This window comes from Nymphalis io, chromosome 7 (genome assembly GCF_905147045.1).
Source record: "Nymphalis io chromosome 7, ilAglIoxx1.1, whole genome shotgun sequence".
In the NCBI taxonomy this organism is placed as follows: domain Eukaryota; kingdom Metazoa; phylum Arthropoda; class Insecta; order Lepidoptera; family Nymphalidae; genus Nymphalis; species Nymphalis io.
In genome coordinates, this window is record NC_065894.1 from 10,983,547 (window position 1) to 10,999,307 (window position 15,761).

The 15,761-nt window shown below is 31.3% G+C and overlaps 1 protein-coding gene across 1 annotated transcript in view; it reads right to left on the reverse strand.

Annotated features, from left to right (window-relative positions):
- Window positions 1-4,464: 4,464 nt before the first annotated feature.
- Window positions 4,465-15,761, reverse strand: part of LOC126769514 (breast cancer metastasis-suppressor 1-like protein) — a 131,931-nt gene continuing 120,634 nt past the window's right edge. Inside the window, exon 4 of the mRNA XM_050488371.1 lies at window positions 4,465-6,839. Coding sequence (XP_050344328.1) covers window positions 6,606-6,839 — 234 coding nt within the window. The 3' untranslated portion in view covers window positions 4,465-6,605. The remainder of the gene's footprint in view (window positions 6,840-15,761) is intronic.

Here is a 15,761-nt window from a genome sequence, read left to right on the forward strand (position 1 = left end):
GCACTTGTAAGGTTGACGCGCAGAATCGTAAAGCGTTAGACATTAATCTAACATTGCAATCGAAATTTTGATTGCCACAGGCTACCAGACAATATAAAAAGCCTAATATTATAAAATATAATATTTTCATTAAAGTTTTTAATGACATTGATCATTCTATAGAAAATCTTTATTTATAAAAGAATGACTGACTGACTGTCTGATATTTAACGCACAGCCAAATTTCTTGGGCCAGTTAGCATTAAGGAAAGATTTTTGACATGTTTATCCTCAAGATTAGTGATAAACGGAATGAAAAATTGTATGGAAATCATTCATTTATGAAGAAAGAGTTATGGAAATTGATATTTAGCAATACTGAATTATGACGCGAGCGAAGCCGCGAGTCAACGATATGTGATATAATAAACGAGAAATAAAGCTGAATATTTGAAAATATTGTATCATATGTCACAAATCCATTCGAAACGCGCGCTTAAAGCGTATCTTTCGACGGTCGGCAGTACAGTGACCGTCACGTTACAATTACTTTCATTGTTCAGTAGCTAATAATTTAACTACTATTATTTATCTGTGCTATGTCACTTGTTTTAAACATAATTGAAGGACGAGAAAAATGTTTCCGTTATTCTATGCCCGGCAGACGTCAAACATCTAAATTTATGGACATTGAAAGAGCTTATTATAAATTACTAATTTATTATATTAAGAATTAATAAAAAACATAATATAAATACAATAAAATAAATACATAGTATAAACAATAATATATAGTTTACGCGCCACACATAAACAAGGGCGTAGATAGCGGCGGTGGAAGGAAGGCGAGAAAGTTTTTTATATGAAATATCTTCATATAAAAAACTCGTTCTACAAATAAGCATTTGTTAAACCTCCATACTAAACTTTATATTTAGTACACTACTACTTCTACATTATATTATGGTGTGTATTGCCAGTATAAAATTCACATCACAATCGACTTCCAAGTAAAAAAATCCGCGAAGAGAAAAATCCAAAAAATATGTATGATCTGTTTTTATTTTCTATACCGGTCACAAAAATACACTATACAAATTTAATTTATGTAACATATGATAAAACGAAATCCCTCCGCCACCTCTATCTGTCTATCTGAAGACGAAAAGTCAAAAAGTACCGAAAGGTTTTTCATACAGCTTTCACCAAACTCCGCCCGAGTTAGTCGTGAGGAAAGGTTAGGTGTATAATTCATTAAATGTTTGTGTAAATTGTATGAAATATGATGAAAATATCACGCAGACGCAGCTTTAAGCGTGAGTCGCGTAAACCAATAGTTTTATGTATTACGAAATAAACTTTTCATATATGTTATTCTACCCGTGCGAAACTAGGTTGCTTAGCTAGTTATATATATGTATGTTAGATGATGTCTGTGTGTTTCTACGGGATGCTCGTCACTGAATGTTAATATTGTGGGCTTTGTAGTCACGTTAGTAACGTCAAAGGCTCTTCACATTTCCGGTTTCCAACATTAATATGAATCCCTTTGTTTTGAATGGTATACTAATGCTCGCGATATATTTTTTATTCATACATCTATTTTTTTTATTATAAAAATAGATGTAATGTATTATTATTTAAATAAATTATTAAAATTAAAGTGTATGTCGGTGTCTCTTTTATTTTTATATTTATTCGGCTATTTGGACGTTACTAAAAGAATATTTTTCTTGTTGTATGTCCATCCGTGAATCTATTTAACCAATGTGGTATGTGGTATGTGGATGAGCACCTACCTAGCCAGACTTGCACTTCCAACCAATTCTAGACCGCTAGATAATAATAATAAGAGATTTACATTTCTGTTATTTAATATATAACCTCCTGAATTCATTGTCGGTTCTGCTCGTTAAAGTCCGCATTCGGTGGTTTACATTTAATCTTGCAAAATGACGATTCAAAAGAACCTACTTGAATAAATTTTATTTTAATTTTGATACAATACATACGAAAAAATAATAATATGATAATTTCATTATTAGTCTTATTACCAGGGTTATAAACATGATATTTGAGGTCTGTGTGTGTGTCAGTTTTGCTATCGCATATTTGATCACTTTGTATTGCTTTATATTAGTTTTAAAGAGTGTGTGTAATTACAGATAAGAACATGCAGTATATATATATTTGCGTCCATTTTTCGTGCATTGACGGTCTACAGAATGTTGGTGTTTCTTACAGTACCATTGTTTTTAGATAATTTGTCTATTTGCTATAAATAAAAAGAGCACGTACTGCTTCGACACCTGAGGCTTAAAAGAAAGCTTGGGGGTTATAGCTAGGGCATTTCTTGATTCTGTGTATTTAAATTGAATTGATTAAACGTGTAATCCACCACCAGGGTCCACCTATAAGGGTATATTTAGGCTAGGAAACTATTCGACAATCACTAAAAAATTTTTTTTCTGTTATATGACAATTTTTATAATAAACGCAGACAGCATTTGATGCGTATTTTCTTTTTGTATTTTAGGAGAAATGACTATACGAGACATTTACATTACTATTGATTTTCAATGTAGTGATAGGTATATAATAATCCAAATTCCTCCACAGCTGGCCAATCTGAAAGACTAGAAATCTGCGGGAAAGGAGTGCGGGAACCCGTTACATGTGTTTCTTTTAATTGAAATAATAAGCTCACTATTCAAGCCGGATTACAGCAAAGCCTTGTTAACGCTTTAGCTTCATATTGTGTTCGCGTAGGTAAAAAAAATTTAAAGCGCCCGTGAGTTGCTATTTGTCGACATCGCGTTTACAAAAAGTCTATTTTTTTCTACTTTTCATAAATTAAATAACTTTTTTTCAATATCTAATTATTTATGTCCCGGAAGAAATTATTGAAATAAATGTGAGAACCACATCAATTCTGATGCGTAGTTTAGAAAAAACTAAGCGATAATACAGGTATATGCAGCTAGCAAGTTTATTTATAATATTCATAGATATTTTGTATGTTATTCGGTTATATCTATTTTGTTGTGTTTTTCGGTTATGTCCAGTAAAGGTCAAACTTATTTAATGGAACGCATTGAATGACGCGAGCGTGTGATAAGCTGTATATAAACTAGGTTGGTAGGAAGAATGGGCTCCAGCGGAAAGATAACTTTGACCGATTTTGATTGTAAAACATACAATCTCTTACGTGGCTGAAGTGTGAGCATTGGGTCCAACGTTTGCAACAAGCTCTTGCATTTGCTCTTGCTTTGGGCCGGTTGGTGTGGTTGATAGATCCTTTCGCGCCGAAAGTTGTGGGTCGATTCCCACCCAGGATATACATTTGTGTGCATGAACATGTCTGTTTGTCTTGTGTCTGAGTGTAATTATCTGAATAAGTATGTATTTACAAAAGAAAAATAGTATATGTAGTATATCAGTTGTTTGGTTTCCATAGTACAAGCTCTGCTTAGTTTGGGATTAGATGGTCGTGTGTGAATAATGTCCCAGGATCTGATACGTTATGTTATCCGTTGCGGGTCCGCTCTACGTGGCGATTTTGGGACTATAATGCGACATGCAGTGTGTTCGCGGGGACTCCATTAGAACAGTTACATATTATTAATATTGTTCGCAGATTCGGTATGCGAACATACTGGGTACACATTTATATTTTATTTATGTCTTAATTTCGGTAAGCTGCTATAAATATAAATATAAATATAAATAATGCATATGTTCAAGTCAATTACTATTTGAGCAATAAAACACTTATTTTTTATATCAATCGTTCTGATCGCAATACTTTAAATACCAAAGAAAATTACAATAACTCTTTTTTTTAAATATGACAAGCAGCCAGCTCGCACGTTCCCCGTATGTCATTTCGTGCCCATCCGTCATCGCTGTACGAAAACCTCCTTACTTTAGAACTTCGCAGCTATCGCTTACGGCTCACCTCGATGTCGCGCGTAATACATATGTAAGGAGGTCTATTTTATTGTTCTTATATATACATGTATAGCCCCTACCGCCTGCCTATACCTGCCATGGCTTCAGTTTTTTAGAGTGCTTTTTTATTTATTTTTGATACCTGCAGTGCTATTCTATAAGAACTCACTTTATTACTCACCCGTGGAACATTGACAAACGACTTAAGGTAAAAAACCATTTCAATACGTGAATTTTTGAAATGTTATAATTATTACGGTCGCATTTCACTTTCTGACATTTCGCGACCGTTTTCGATGAGTTTCGAGTTTGCTCTTACAGAATATCCCTGCTGATATTTATGTACATTTTTTGAAAATGTTATAACGGAGTTCGGGAGTTCTCAAGAGTAAAATTTGAGTAGCAATATTGAATTTTATTCATTATTACACACAAGTATTAGGAATTAAGCAAGAGCTTAACACTCAGAAACATAAATATTATAATTATCATTTGATGTAATTATTATTATTAAAAGTTAAATAAAACCAACAATCAAATTTCAACCTCTTTATTCACCGACACACAAGGATTTTAAATGAAAATATATTATAACAAATCTAGTAGATATAGTTAAGAAATATTCAAAAGTAAAGTGAAATGAAAAACACAGCGACGCTTGCCCTGGTTTGAACTAGGCCTCCGTTTCAGATATATTAAAAAAAAGGTAAATTATTAAAAATGTCTATTGCCGCATTCCAATTATATATAAACATACCATAAGGTGGAGTCTTTAGAATGTTAGTGACGTAAATCGATATCGATATTTTTTTTATTTTGTCAAGTAACTTTAGCCTCATAATTCGCGACGACAGTGTTAATAACGTGATCAATGTCAATCTAGTGACCCAATAAAAAATCATCCTTCCCACTTATATAAAAACTTCACTTTCACACTCACTTCACTTCAATTATTAATTACTCAACACTTTTGTTGTTTTTGTTTTAAAAACAATCCTGATTTAATATGTTAAAGTACGACTGCAAATATTGATTTATTTTCAAGCGAATTATTGCCTTCATGTGTTGGAATTATATGTATGGTTGCGTGTGTAGTGAATTGGCCTGCAGTTTTCCTTCCTTTATACAATAATCGTTTCAAGCGGTTTTTTTTTGTGAAATCCACGCGATAATTTATCGTAAAGCTATGTACGCTACATAGTACATAAATCAAACACAAAAATATTATATTTTGTAGTTTTTCTAATTAAGTTATTATGTAAATCGAGCGTTACATAAAATGACATTACATACATATGGAATTTCCTCAACTTAGTTCGCTTTAGCAATTAGGTACTTGACAAAATATTACACAGTATATATAAATCTATATTCTAACTTTATCTATCTATCCTTATCTTTTATTACTATACATTAGAAAATATGTTGGGCAAAAAGGAGAAAAGTGTTGATAATTAAATATTATTAAGCGTAACGATTTTCGATAGTCGACATTATCGATAAATTATCGATTGTTTGTTTTTAACATCACTAATACGCTATACGATTTTGATATATTACAATCACAAGGATATACTAAGAGAAAAATCGTATCTAGAAATCCTAACTTTACGGTATAAAAATATGTACTTTATTGGTAATAAAAAAAAAAGATAATTATCAGTAAATTAAAACCTTGTTGATTACAAAAATGTAATACAACAAGACACTTTTAATTAATATTTTTAATTGTTAAAGTTTCCAGTAAAGCAATACCCACACACACCAATCAAAACATATTCACAATTTTAAAATTATTAAAATTTACTAATCAATTAAAAATGGTACAAGTATATAACATAATCACACAACGCAGGTTCCTATACCAGATATTATTTCCAGGAAACTTACCGGTGCTAAAACATATTAAATAATTATGCATAGTATAATTTTATACATCTTAAAATCAATATAATATAATTATAAATCAGAGGTTTCCAAACTTTTAACACGATAAGCCCAAAACAGTTTAACTAATCCAAAATTGTTAATTGAAGTTATATTGCTATAACTAAACTATTGTAGTAAAGTAAGGACAAACTTTACGTTCTTCTTGCGAATACTTCTCAGGATATTAACAAGTTGAGGATTCAATATTGAAAATAAAATGAAGTCCAGATTGCTGCGAATGACTTTATATGTTTTTAAGCCCCTTATATTAACCAGTTTCCGTTCTACCGTTTAAGTGCCATTTCACCGTCAGATTTCTTATAATATACATCAATTAATACAGGGTGACTTCAAGCTAATGACCTCTTAAATGAAATCTAAGCGGAGTCTCATCTAACATCGTTTTGATGCCCTTCTTATTACACATTAGATTAATTCGTGTTTTCTGATCGTAGTTTTAATTGTTCTTTTAAATTTAGAATATGTTTTGTCGTCGCATCACAACCATTTTATTTCCCTTAGAAGAGGTTATTGAGGTTCTTTAAATAATATATAAGATAAGTTTAAGTGTTTTTAAATATAAAATTGTTTTACGAATGAATGTAACATAGTAATTCGACACGAGGTCCGCATAGTTTGTCCTCTGCTTAGCGCAGTCGAACTTTTTTCGATTACAGTTGTCAACATTTAATCCAACTTCAAATTATCTTTGTCACAATGTCCGGAAACCCCCTTAATTATTCGTATCATTCAGCCCGTTCCAGAAGCTTCCTAACTAATCTCCAATCTTCCATGATGTCTGAGTCCGGTAGCATGTATACCACGTAGGGCGGCGACACTGACACCTGCCGTCTCCGTCTCTTGCGGCCCCACTCCGCGCCGCACGGCCAGAGGTCGACTGCGTGTCTCTCCTCTTCGATTTTCCTAATTTTTTCAAGTATTTCCTCTTTCAATTTCTCGTATGTTAGCCATTTTTCACTCTGTTGACAAAAAATATATATAAATTACACGAATTTATTTCAATTTTTTCCTTTTTATCTTTCGATAACCATTTCACCTGCTGTAGCTTAACATAAGTGCATACTTAAATAAGAATATTTCAAATCGATATATACACGTATATAATCATTATTATTTATTAGCATTACATTTCAACCATAAGTAGTATGTTCAGTTACGCGTGTTTCGTTGACAGTAAAATAAATATTTATTATTTACGTTATATTTTGTATTTTATATATTCTAATTTCATTAAAATATATACACGAAAATTGTGTTAAACAAAACTTTAGACACAATTTTGTATCTGAGAAAAGTATAGACATAATAATTATCATTTTTAGTAAAATTATAAGTGTCAGCTATTGAAATAAGCCGAAAACTAACAATTTAATGGTAACTACGAGTTACTTATACAAGGTTGCTGACAAGCGGTACATAGAGACTTAGTAGAATGAATGTTAATTGTTAGCATTAGTTTTCTTATTGAATATTTCAAATGATTCATCGTGTACTGAGATGAGTTGAATAGCAATAAAGTTTCAAGTATATAAACTAAAAATCAACATACATAGTGATTCACTCTTCGAGCTTTATATATAACGTCTGTGACAGATACATAAAGTATATAATGCTTTTTATTTTTATTTAATTTAAACTTAAAATTTACACGTAATCACAACTATTGCAATAACGAATACAAACACCTATTTTGTATATTAACTTATTTTTGTTTATTTACCTTTTTTATTAAAATAATACAGATTTGTTTTAGCTGATATATTAATAATTTAATATACATCATCTTAAGAAATAGTCCAATAAAGTTAAAAATATCAAAAAATTGGAGTAATTCGTGACTTGAATCTCTTATTAAATCTTTATATAGACGATATATGTAAAGTTCTTGCTTTTGTATTTCCAAATTATTCATATATAATTATTATATAATTCATTTGTAGTATTATTAAATACTGCAGCAATGTTGGAAATTCCCATTTTAATATCCATGTTCAAGCGTATTGAACGAATAGATACAAGATTCATGAGACATTTGGTTGACACTAGAACTCGTAATATAACTAAAGCCCACCCTCATTATATTATTTGAAATTTCGTCAATATTTACATGGATCAAACGTTACCTCATTAAGTTTTAAAATTCAAAGGTCGTTGTCTAAGCTACGATTCAATTTTCTATCATAATTAGCAAGAAAATTTCATTTCACTCTAACTCACTGTTTTTAATTAGGCAGAATGATAAAAGATGAAATACATTGACGTATTAAGTGAAACGGTATGTAACTTGAAAATTATTGTACACAACTCTATAAACCTTAAGACTTACTGTTTAAAGATTATTTTAACACTACTACCGTCTTTTATCATTTACTGCATTTGTTTGTTAATATTGTCTTAAAAAAAAATTTGTATTTAATTCGAAATTATTTGTAAGCGTACTGTAATTTTTATTATCTGTAATTACATACATTATCTGTAATTTCTAATATAATTAGAAACAGTACGTACGTAGCAAAGAAAACAACATACCGTAATGATATTTTTTAAATATCATTTCTATTGCAAAGTTTCTGCTAATTACTCATTGAATCTACCTACCGCACCCCAACGCATCGGTCCCTTCATCGGTCGCAAAGGCTTTGTGTAAAACGCAGCTTCATACTCAGGTAGATTTCACACAAAGGACCAACACAATTGGACGCTTTTTTGACGCCTATTATCTATTCTATCGCTTCCATTTAGTGCGCGTAACAATAAATTATAATTTCCTTTCAAATATGTATCGAGTGACGTGAAAATATTTAAGTAACAATTTATTTAAATAGAGAACTGTAAAGTGAATAGCTAAATGACACTTTTCTGTTATCAGGATTACAGTTACTAATGTCACTTGACATAAAAATATTATTTCTTCATGTAGATGATTTCTGTAGATGTTATATAAGATTAATGTAAATTTATTACAAATTTAACTTTAATCTTGACTCTGTTAGGACTCTGGCTTACAAAAGCAACGACACAAAATAGGATGAATAATTTGATTACTCTAAGATTATTCTTTAGTTTCCTTTTTAAATTACCCTCATACGAGTCTAAGATAAATCAATTCAGGTATCTTGTTTGGGAAATATATAGTATTATAAAATGTATGTATGGGTAAGTGATGCGTGTGTGACGCGGATGGTTCATAAACGTGTATATTATATACACGTTATACACACAACATATGCACACAGAAGAAATAACGTTATACAGTCATAGACGATCACATATGTACACATAAACACGAACTAAAACAATCAATAGTCAATCCAATATTCTATGTTGAGTTGGAATGTGTTGTGTAGTATGTCTGTTTGGATGTGTGTTTATGTATGTTTATAATATGTGTGTAAGTATGTATGTTAGTGGGATGCACATGTGGTGGACGCCACATATGCATTTAAACTTTAGACGAGAATTTAAACTTGAAATAAATAATCCATGTATGTATATATAAGTTACAATTTTATTCAATTTAACAAACCGTAAAGCAAAGGTAAAATTACTTCATGTTACTTTGAGTATTTAATTGAGTGTAAATATTATAAACTTGGATAGTTTTGCTATACCTTGAGAATGATAAAATTTTCCGATTTCGAGCATCTTAGCGAAGACTGGCCAACTGGGCGAGACTAATACAGGTGTACTCTCTATTATCTTAATTCTTATAATTCAATAGAACGACAGACAATCTAAGGAAACTCAGGCATTGGAGACAAGGCTATATGAGCTTTCTAAAGTACGAGAGAGTAAACGAAACTACAGACCTTAACCTAATAACTTTTTATTCGGACCAAGGGTCACGGGTTTCGCAAACCCTAGAAGCTAGCTTGTATACTAGATCACTGAGCAAGGTTTTTTTAGTAGGATATCCAAATGAAATACATACACGCTTAGTTGGTATAATTTACATAACGGGATCACCCGAGTGTGACACGAACTTGCCCGAAATAATATCTTATATTATAAGCTTCATGTACGTAAAGTAAATATTGAACTAGTCGTTCCTTGTCACATACTTTTAATACTTGAAGTTACATGAAGGACAAAATTATGGCAGTTGATTAGAAATTTAATGTATTTAATTGAAATAAGCGGGACAGACGTCATTTGGTACACTACTTAAAATACTCAATTGGTAAGTTTACCAGGGTTTGACAAAAACCTCGCCCCGTAAAGGGAGTGGTTGAAGCTAATTCCACCATGCTTCTCTAGCGCCGTTAGGTGGATAACACATGTGGCAGAACTTCATGCAATACATGTAACCTTCACGATGTTTTGTTTCACCGCTGAGCACGAAATGAATTATAATAATAACACAGATTATACACTTGATAATTTAGTGAAAAATAGATTTATAAAATTTGTTTTATGAATTATAGTATAAAAAAAAGACTTATGGGACGAAATATTGATTTAAAGTTATCGTGTTAAAGTCATATGACAATAACAAACTACCCAAGCTACTATTTCAAAATTTTTAATAAAATGTTATCGAAAATCCCCTATTAAAACATTTTTGAATTGTAGAATATCTATTAGTTTGTATTTTATATTGAAATGTAAATGTAAAATTCGATTTCCTTGTTTATAACAATAGTTCAACTTTGCAAAGCGAGCGACGTATAGCGAGACATACAAAGCCAGGGCAATTCATCGAACACGTGTCGTGTGTCGACACAGAATGCGCGGGCGCAACGAAAGCCAACATGGCCGTCTTCCGGGAAACGCGCGAGGTCGCCGCGCCGCTAACGGCCGCCATTTTGTTGGGGCAAATTGATACGTTGCATGATGCACCGCTTTAGGATTACACGCGTACTTTGCGGAACGAGAAATATACATTCCTATAATACTACTACAACTGAATCGTGTCGTCACGTGCAATAATTTCCAAAAACACTAATATTGCGTTGAAAATAGTTGTGTTATTTAACCTTTTACAGTTTTATATTATGTTTGTTAAATTATTTTACTATTGCAAAAGTTCTATGAGCTTCCTAGGCTTAGTTGAATGGTATAATTATTGTATCTGGCTAAAGTACGGGCAGACGAGGTCATCTAGTGAGCGCTAGTAAAGTTTCCTTAAAACATTTAGACTGTAGTAGAACAATATTTAGTTGTTTCCTGCTATTTTTAAACAAAAATAAATGATTAAAAAATTGATAACATCTATTGTTTATTACAAGGGTTTTGACTTATTTATTTGTTCTTTATTGCACTTTAATAAAATACTCTTAATTTTATATATAAACCAAAAACTTATGTACCATTTTTCTATTATAATTTTCGTTCATTAACAATTTAATAAAAAGGTTTTGTGTTACCTTATATTACATTTGATTAAATGATGTTTTACCGCTGCGAGATTTATCATTATTCATTCGTCTGGCTGCTTGTAATGAAATATATTTGAGTTATGAACGCTGAGGGGAAAACAGCTCCGAGAGAGAGAGGAAGACGCGTTTTCCTTGTCTGGCGTTCGCGAAGTAATAAAACCAGAAATATTTTAAAGAAAGTTTTAGATATTCATATAAAATCTTTTTTGTAAATCAAATTTGAAGCAATGTAAGCACAAAAAGATAGAAATATATAATAATAATATATTATAATATCTATATAAGTATGTATTTATAAAAGAAAGTAGTATATCAGTTGTCTGATTTCCATAGCAAGCTTTGTACAAGCTTAATTTGGGATCGGATGGCCGTGTGTGAAAAATGTCCCTGGATATTATGATTATTATTATATAATGTAATAAGTTTATTTGAAATTTGTTTTCAAAAGATCACGCGGTCGATTACCTACCCACTGGTCCGACCTGATCCAAAATATAACGGTACTCAATATTCCGAATGCCCTGAGACAAGCCGAGGACAGTGGTGTGGAGGAAGCTAGTCGACACATCGGTGAAAGCATTTCAGGACGAGCACGACCTTCAGTAATGAAGCACACGAAGAAGCAGAGAAGAAGTTTATTTAAAATTTATTTTTAAATTATATAACTTGAAGGGTAAATTGATAAGACATCAATTACTATTATTGGTGCATTTAAGATCATTTATTCGGATTGATTATAATAACAATTTAACTCTACATATTTAATTGTTGTATTTGACTTCTTTATTATTTAATTTGACTGAATATGAACATTTTTAATATAGGAGGTAAGGTTTCTAAATATTATACGAGTAATATTTACATATATTTAATAGAAATTTATTTGATTTTTAAATGTTTTTAAAGTAAATCAGCTTTAAGGTATGTGACTTTTTGTCACAGTACATCAATATATATATATTGTGAATAGGAGTCGTTTTGGTCAGTGTCACCTATTGAGCCTACCAAAGCCTCTACCATCAACAAAACAATTAATTTGAGTAGATGACTTCAATCCGTCACAGATGTTATGCGATCACGAACAGGCATACTAACATACATATAAAGATACTATATATTTGTAAAGAAATAATTGTATTTATATTTCTTTCATGTTTGTTAAGTTTGCACTGATACTGGCCTTTAAGTTTTGATTAAAAAAAGTTAGAAATGGTATTTAACAAAAGATTTGATGTTTGAAAAAAATAATTATTTAGTAAGGAAAGTAAATAATTATTTATTAAAAATAAAGAATTGAGAGGAAAACGGAAGAATAAACTTAAAATGTCCTAGTGGTTAAAACGCGTGAATCTTAACCTACGATCGTGGGTTAAAACCCGGGCAAGCACCACTGAATTTTCATGTGCTTAATTTGTGATTAAAATTCATCTCGTGCTTGACGGTGAAGGAAAACATCGTAAGGAAACCTGCATGTGTCTAATTTGAATTTGAGCAGCGTGGTAGAATAAGCTCCAAACCTTCTCCTCAAAAGGGATAGGAGGCCTTAGCATAGCAGTGGGACATTAACAGGCTGTTACTGTTACTGTTTTTACTGTCGTTTCTTTGGATACAAAGTAAGTTTTTTTATTTCTAATCCTTAAGTTAAAAAAAATAATATTAATAACAATAATAAAAATTTAGCTCATATATTTATTATATACACAAGAAGATAAACATCATTGCGACTTTGTAAACAAGGACATCGGAATAAAGACAATTTTTTTATGAAGAGTTCTCGAGACATTCGTCTTTAGAGTCGTTATGTCCACAACTTTGTCTATATGATATGCAATCACTAGTGAAGACCGTCTGGCAAACGTTCCATTTTCAAATAAAATCTATCTAAAAAAATAACTGTATACGTCCCCACGTCTGACCAAAGGGCTTATCTCCTTTTTATCGAATGTTTGGGTACAGTGCTTACAGTGGTATATCGCTACAGTGCTTTTCTCTTACCTGTACCTTATCTAGCTACCCATCCCGATTTCGTACGGGTAAAATAATAAAATTTCGTGCTATTTTTTAATGAAAAATGGTGAAAGAATATTTCAAACATCCGTTGCCGTGGTTCCGGAGATTACTTATATACAAAAAACAACAAAATTAGCACTTACTCTTTCTTATTTATATAATTTTATGTACAATTGTAATTGTCGCTGCATAATATTATTACAATAAGATAGCTATGGATAACAACAAACTGTTATGGAGTGTGACAAAATTTATTTAACATAAATTCTGATGAGTAAAAAAAATCCAGAGAGACTTTAAATAAATAAGATCAAAGAGACAGCTAATGTGTCCAAAAATTGAATATAAATTTTGTCCGTAATCAATCATTCCAAGTACATTTCCTGCGTAATCATGACCTTATATACACCTACCACATATAAATACATTAACATTTTACTTTATTATTATTAGGACTGGTTTTGAAAATCTGAAAATAATTCAATTATTTTAGACATTCACGGAGGTGTACGTGGGCGAATGTTAATTCAGAACGAGTAGCGAACATCCGATACTGATGTTTATTCATTGTTGAAATAACCTTTGAACTTCGACGAACGAGTCACGTTGAACACCGTTGTATTTTTATACAAGTGCTAGCACGTTTGATTGGATTATTATATAACAAATTTTGTTTAATTATTAAGATAAGTAAAATAGTTGTCTATTTTCGGTTGACTGAATCGACTTCTGCACTTCATAAGAATCCATATATCATAGAGGACCAATATTTACACCATGAATGCATTATAAACAGCCAAAAACAAGTAATTTCTTATTTATTATATTAGTAAGATAAATGGATACTTATCATTCTTTTCCAATAATTAAAGCTTACTTTGTATACAATCATATTACTAACATTATAAATGCGAAAGTGAGCTTGTTTGTTTGTTTCGCTTTCACGTCTGAACTACTAAACTGATCATCATGAGCATACACGTTGTGAGGGGTACAGAAAAAAGCATGGTAGCTAACACCTGCCTATTCACACGTGAGCGAAGCCGCGAGCGGTAAATAGTATTTTTGTAAGTCCTTGTATATTTAATAAAATTTATGAAACGAATGATATATAAGTTTAAATGTTTATTTTTATAGAGCACATTATATTATCTCATAGCCCCATGGGATGACAATCCTCCTCGAAGGGAGTGAATCAAAATCACAGCAACAGCTTTAAATTGCTAAAAATGTAACCCCGGGATTCTTTTGAACATTTCATACAAGGAAAACGACAGTTATTTACCAATTTATTATTCCTAGTTTATTATTCCGACCCGGTATTCGAACCCATGATCTTCAGATACGTAGTTCTATTACCATTGTAAAGAATCATATTTTATTTATTAATGAAGTTCTAAATAAAGTTACCAAGCTCTGGATTCTTACTTAAATTACGGAAAAGTTTTCGATATTTGATTCTATTGATATTGAGAGCTAAGAGCGTTCGATAAAACTTTTCTCGATAGTCCTTAAGAAAACTTTCAAAATTTCTGAACAATACGTCAAACAAAATCTTGTACATAAATAGGAAAATGAAAATTCTTTATATTTTTGAATAGGCACTATTTAAGTTACAATATAGATTTAAATTGTAGGTTAAAATAGATGCATGAAAGCGAAGCTGTAAGCGACGTGTAGTTTAAAAAAATATAGTCTCAGTGATATTTACTTAGCCATTCGCCTTTATACCGCATGAGTTTCTCTTATAATAGTATTCGTTTTAATTATGATATTTTGTAAGCTTAGGTCTTCGTTATTATCGTAGGTCCGACGCTTATTTATACTTTGTCAAATTTTAAGCGCATTTCGTGTCTGCATCGAGAAAAATGAAATCATTTGTATGTTTCCAAAAAGCAATTGTAATTGCTTATTTTATAGTATAGGTATATGGGCCAGCATGGGAAGTTGTCATCAATGCGTATAGACATTGGCATTGTAAGAAATGTTAACCATCGCTTTCATCGCCAATACGCCACCAACCTTGGGAACTAAGATGTTATGTCCCTTGTGCCTGTAATTACACTGCCTCACTCACCCCTCAAACCGGTACACAACAATACCAAGTACTGGTGTTTTTCGGTAGAATATCTGATGACTGGGTGATACTTATCCAGACGAGGTAACTACTCAGACGAGCTTGCACAAAGCTCTACCATCAGTCAATCAAACTAAGGAAGAGCTTTTCTCCCTTTACACAACAATAAATTATTTTATCATTTTAACATAATCACTTTATATATACTCGGTAGCGAATCTTAATAGCGCGATTCAGGAACGTGACAAATTATACGCTAATATATACATTATACAACTTTCAAAGCAAAAAATAAAGTATTATATATTATTCAAATTATTTTACATTAAGCGTTTTTGTATTGTCATATATTTTAACTCTACTACCGTTTCGGAAAGCAGCTTCTAGCGAGAAGAAAGTTATTCAAATCGGAATCG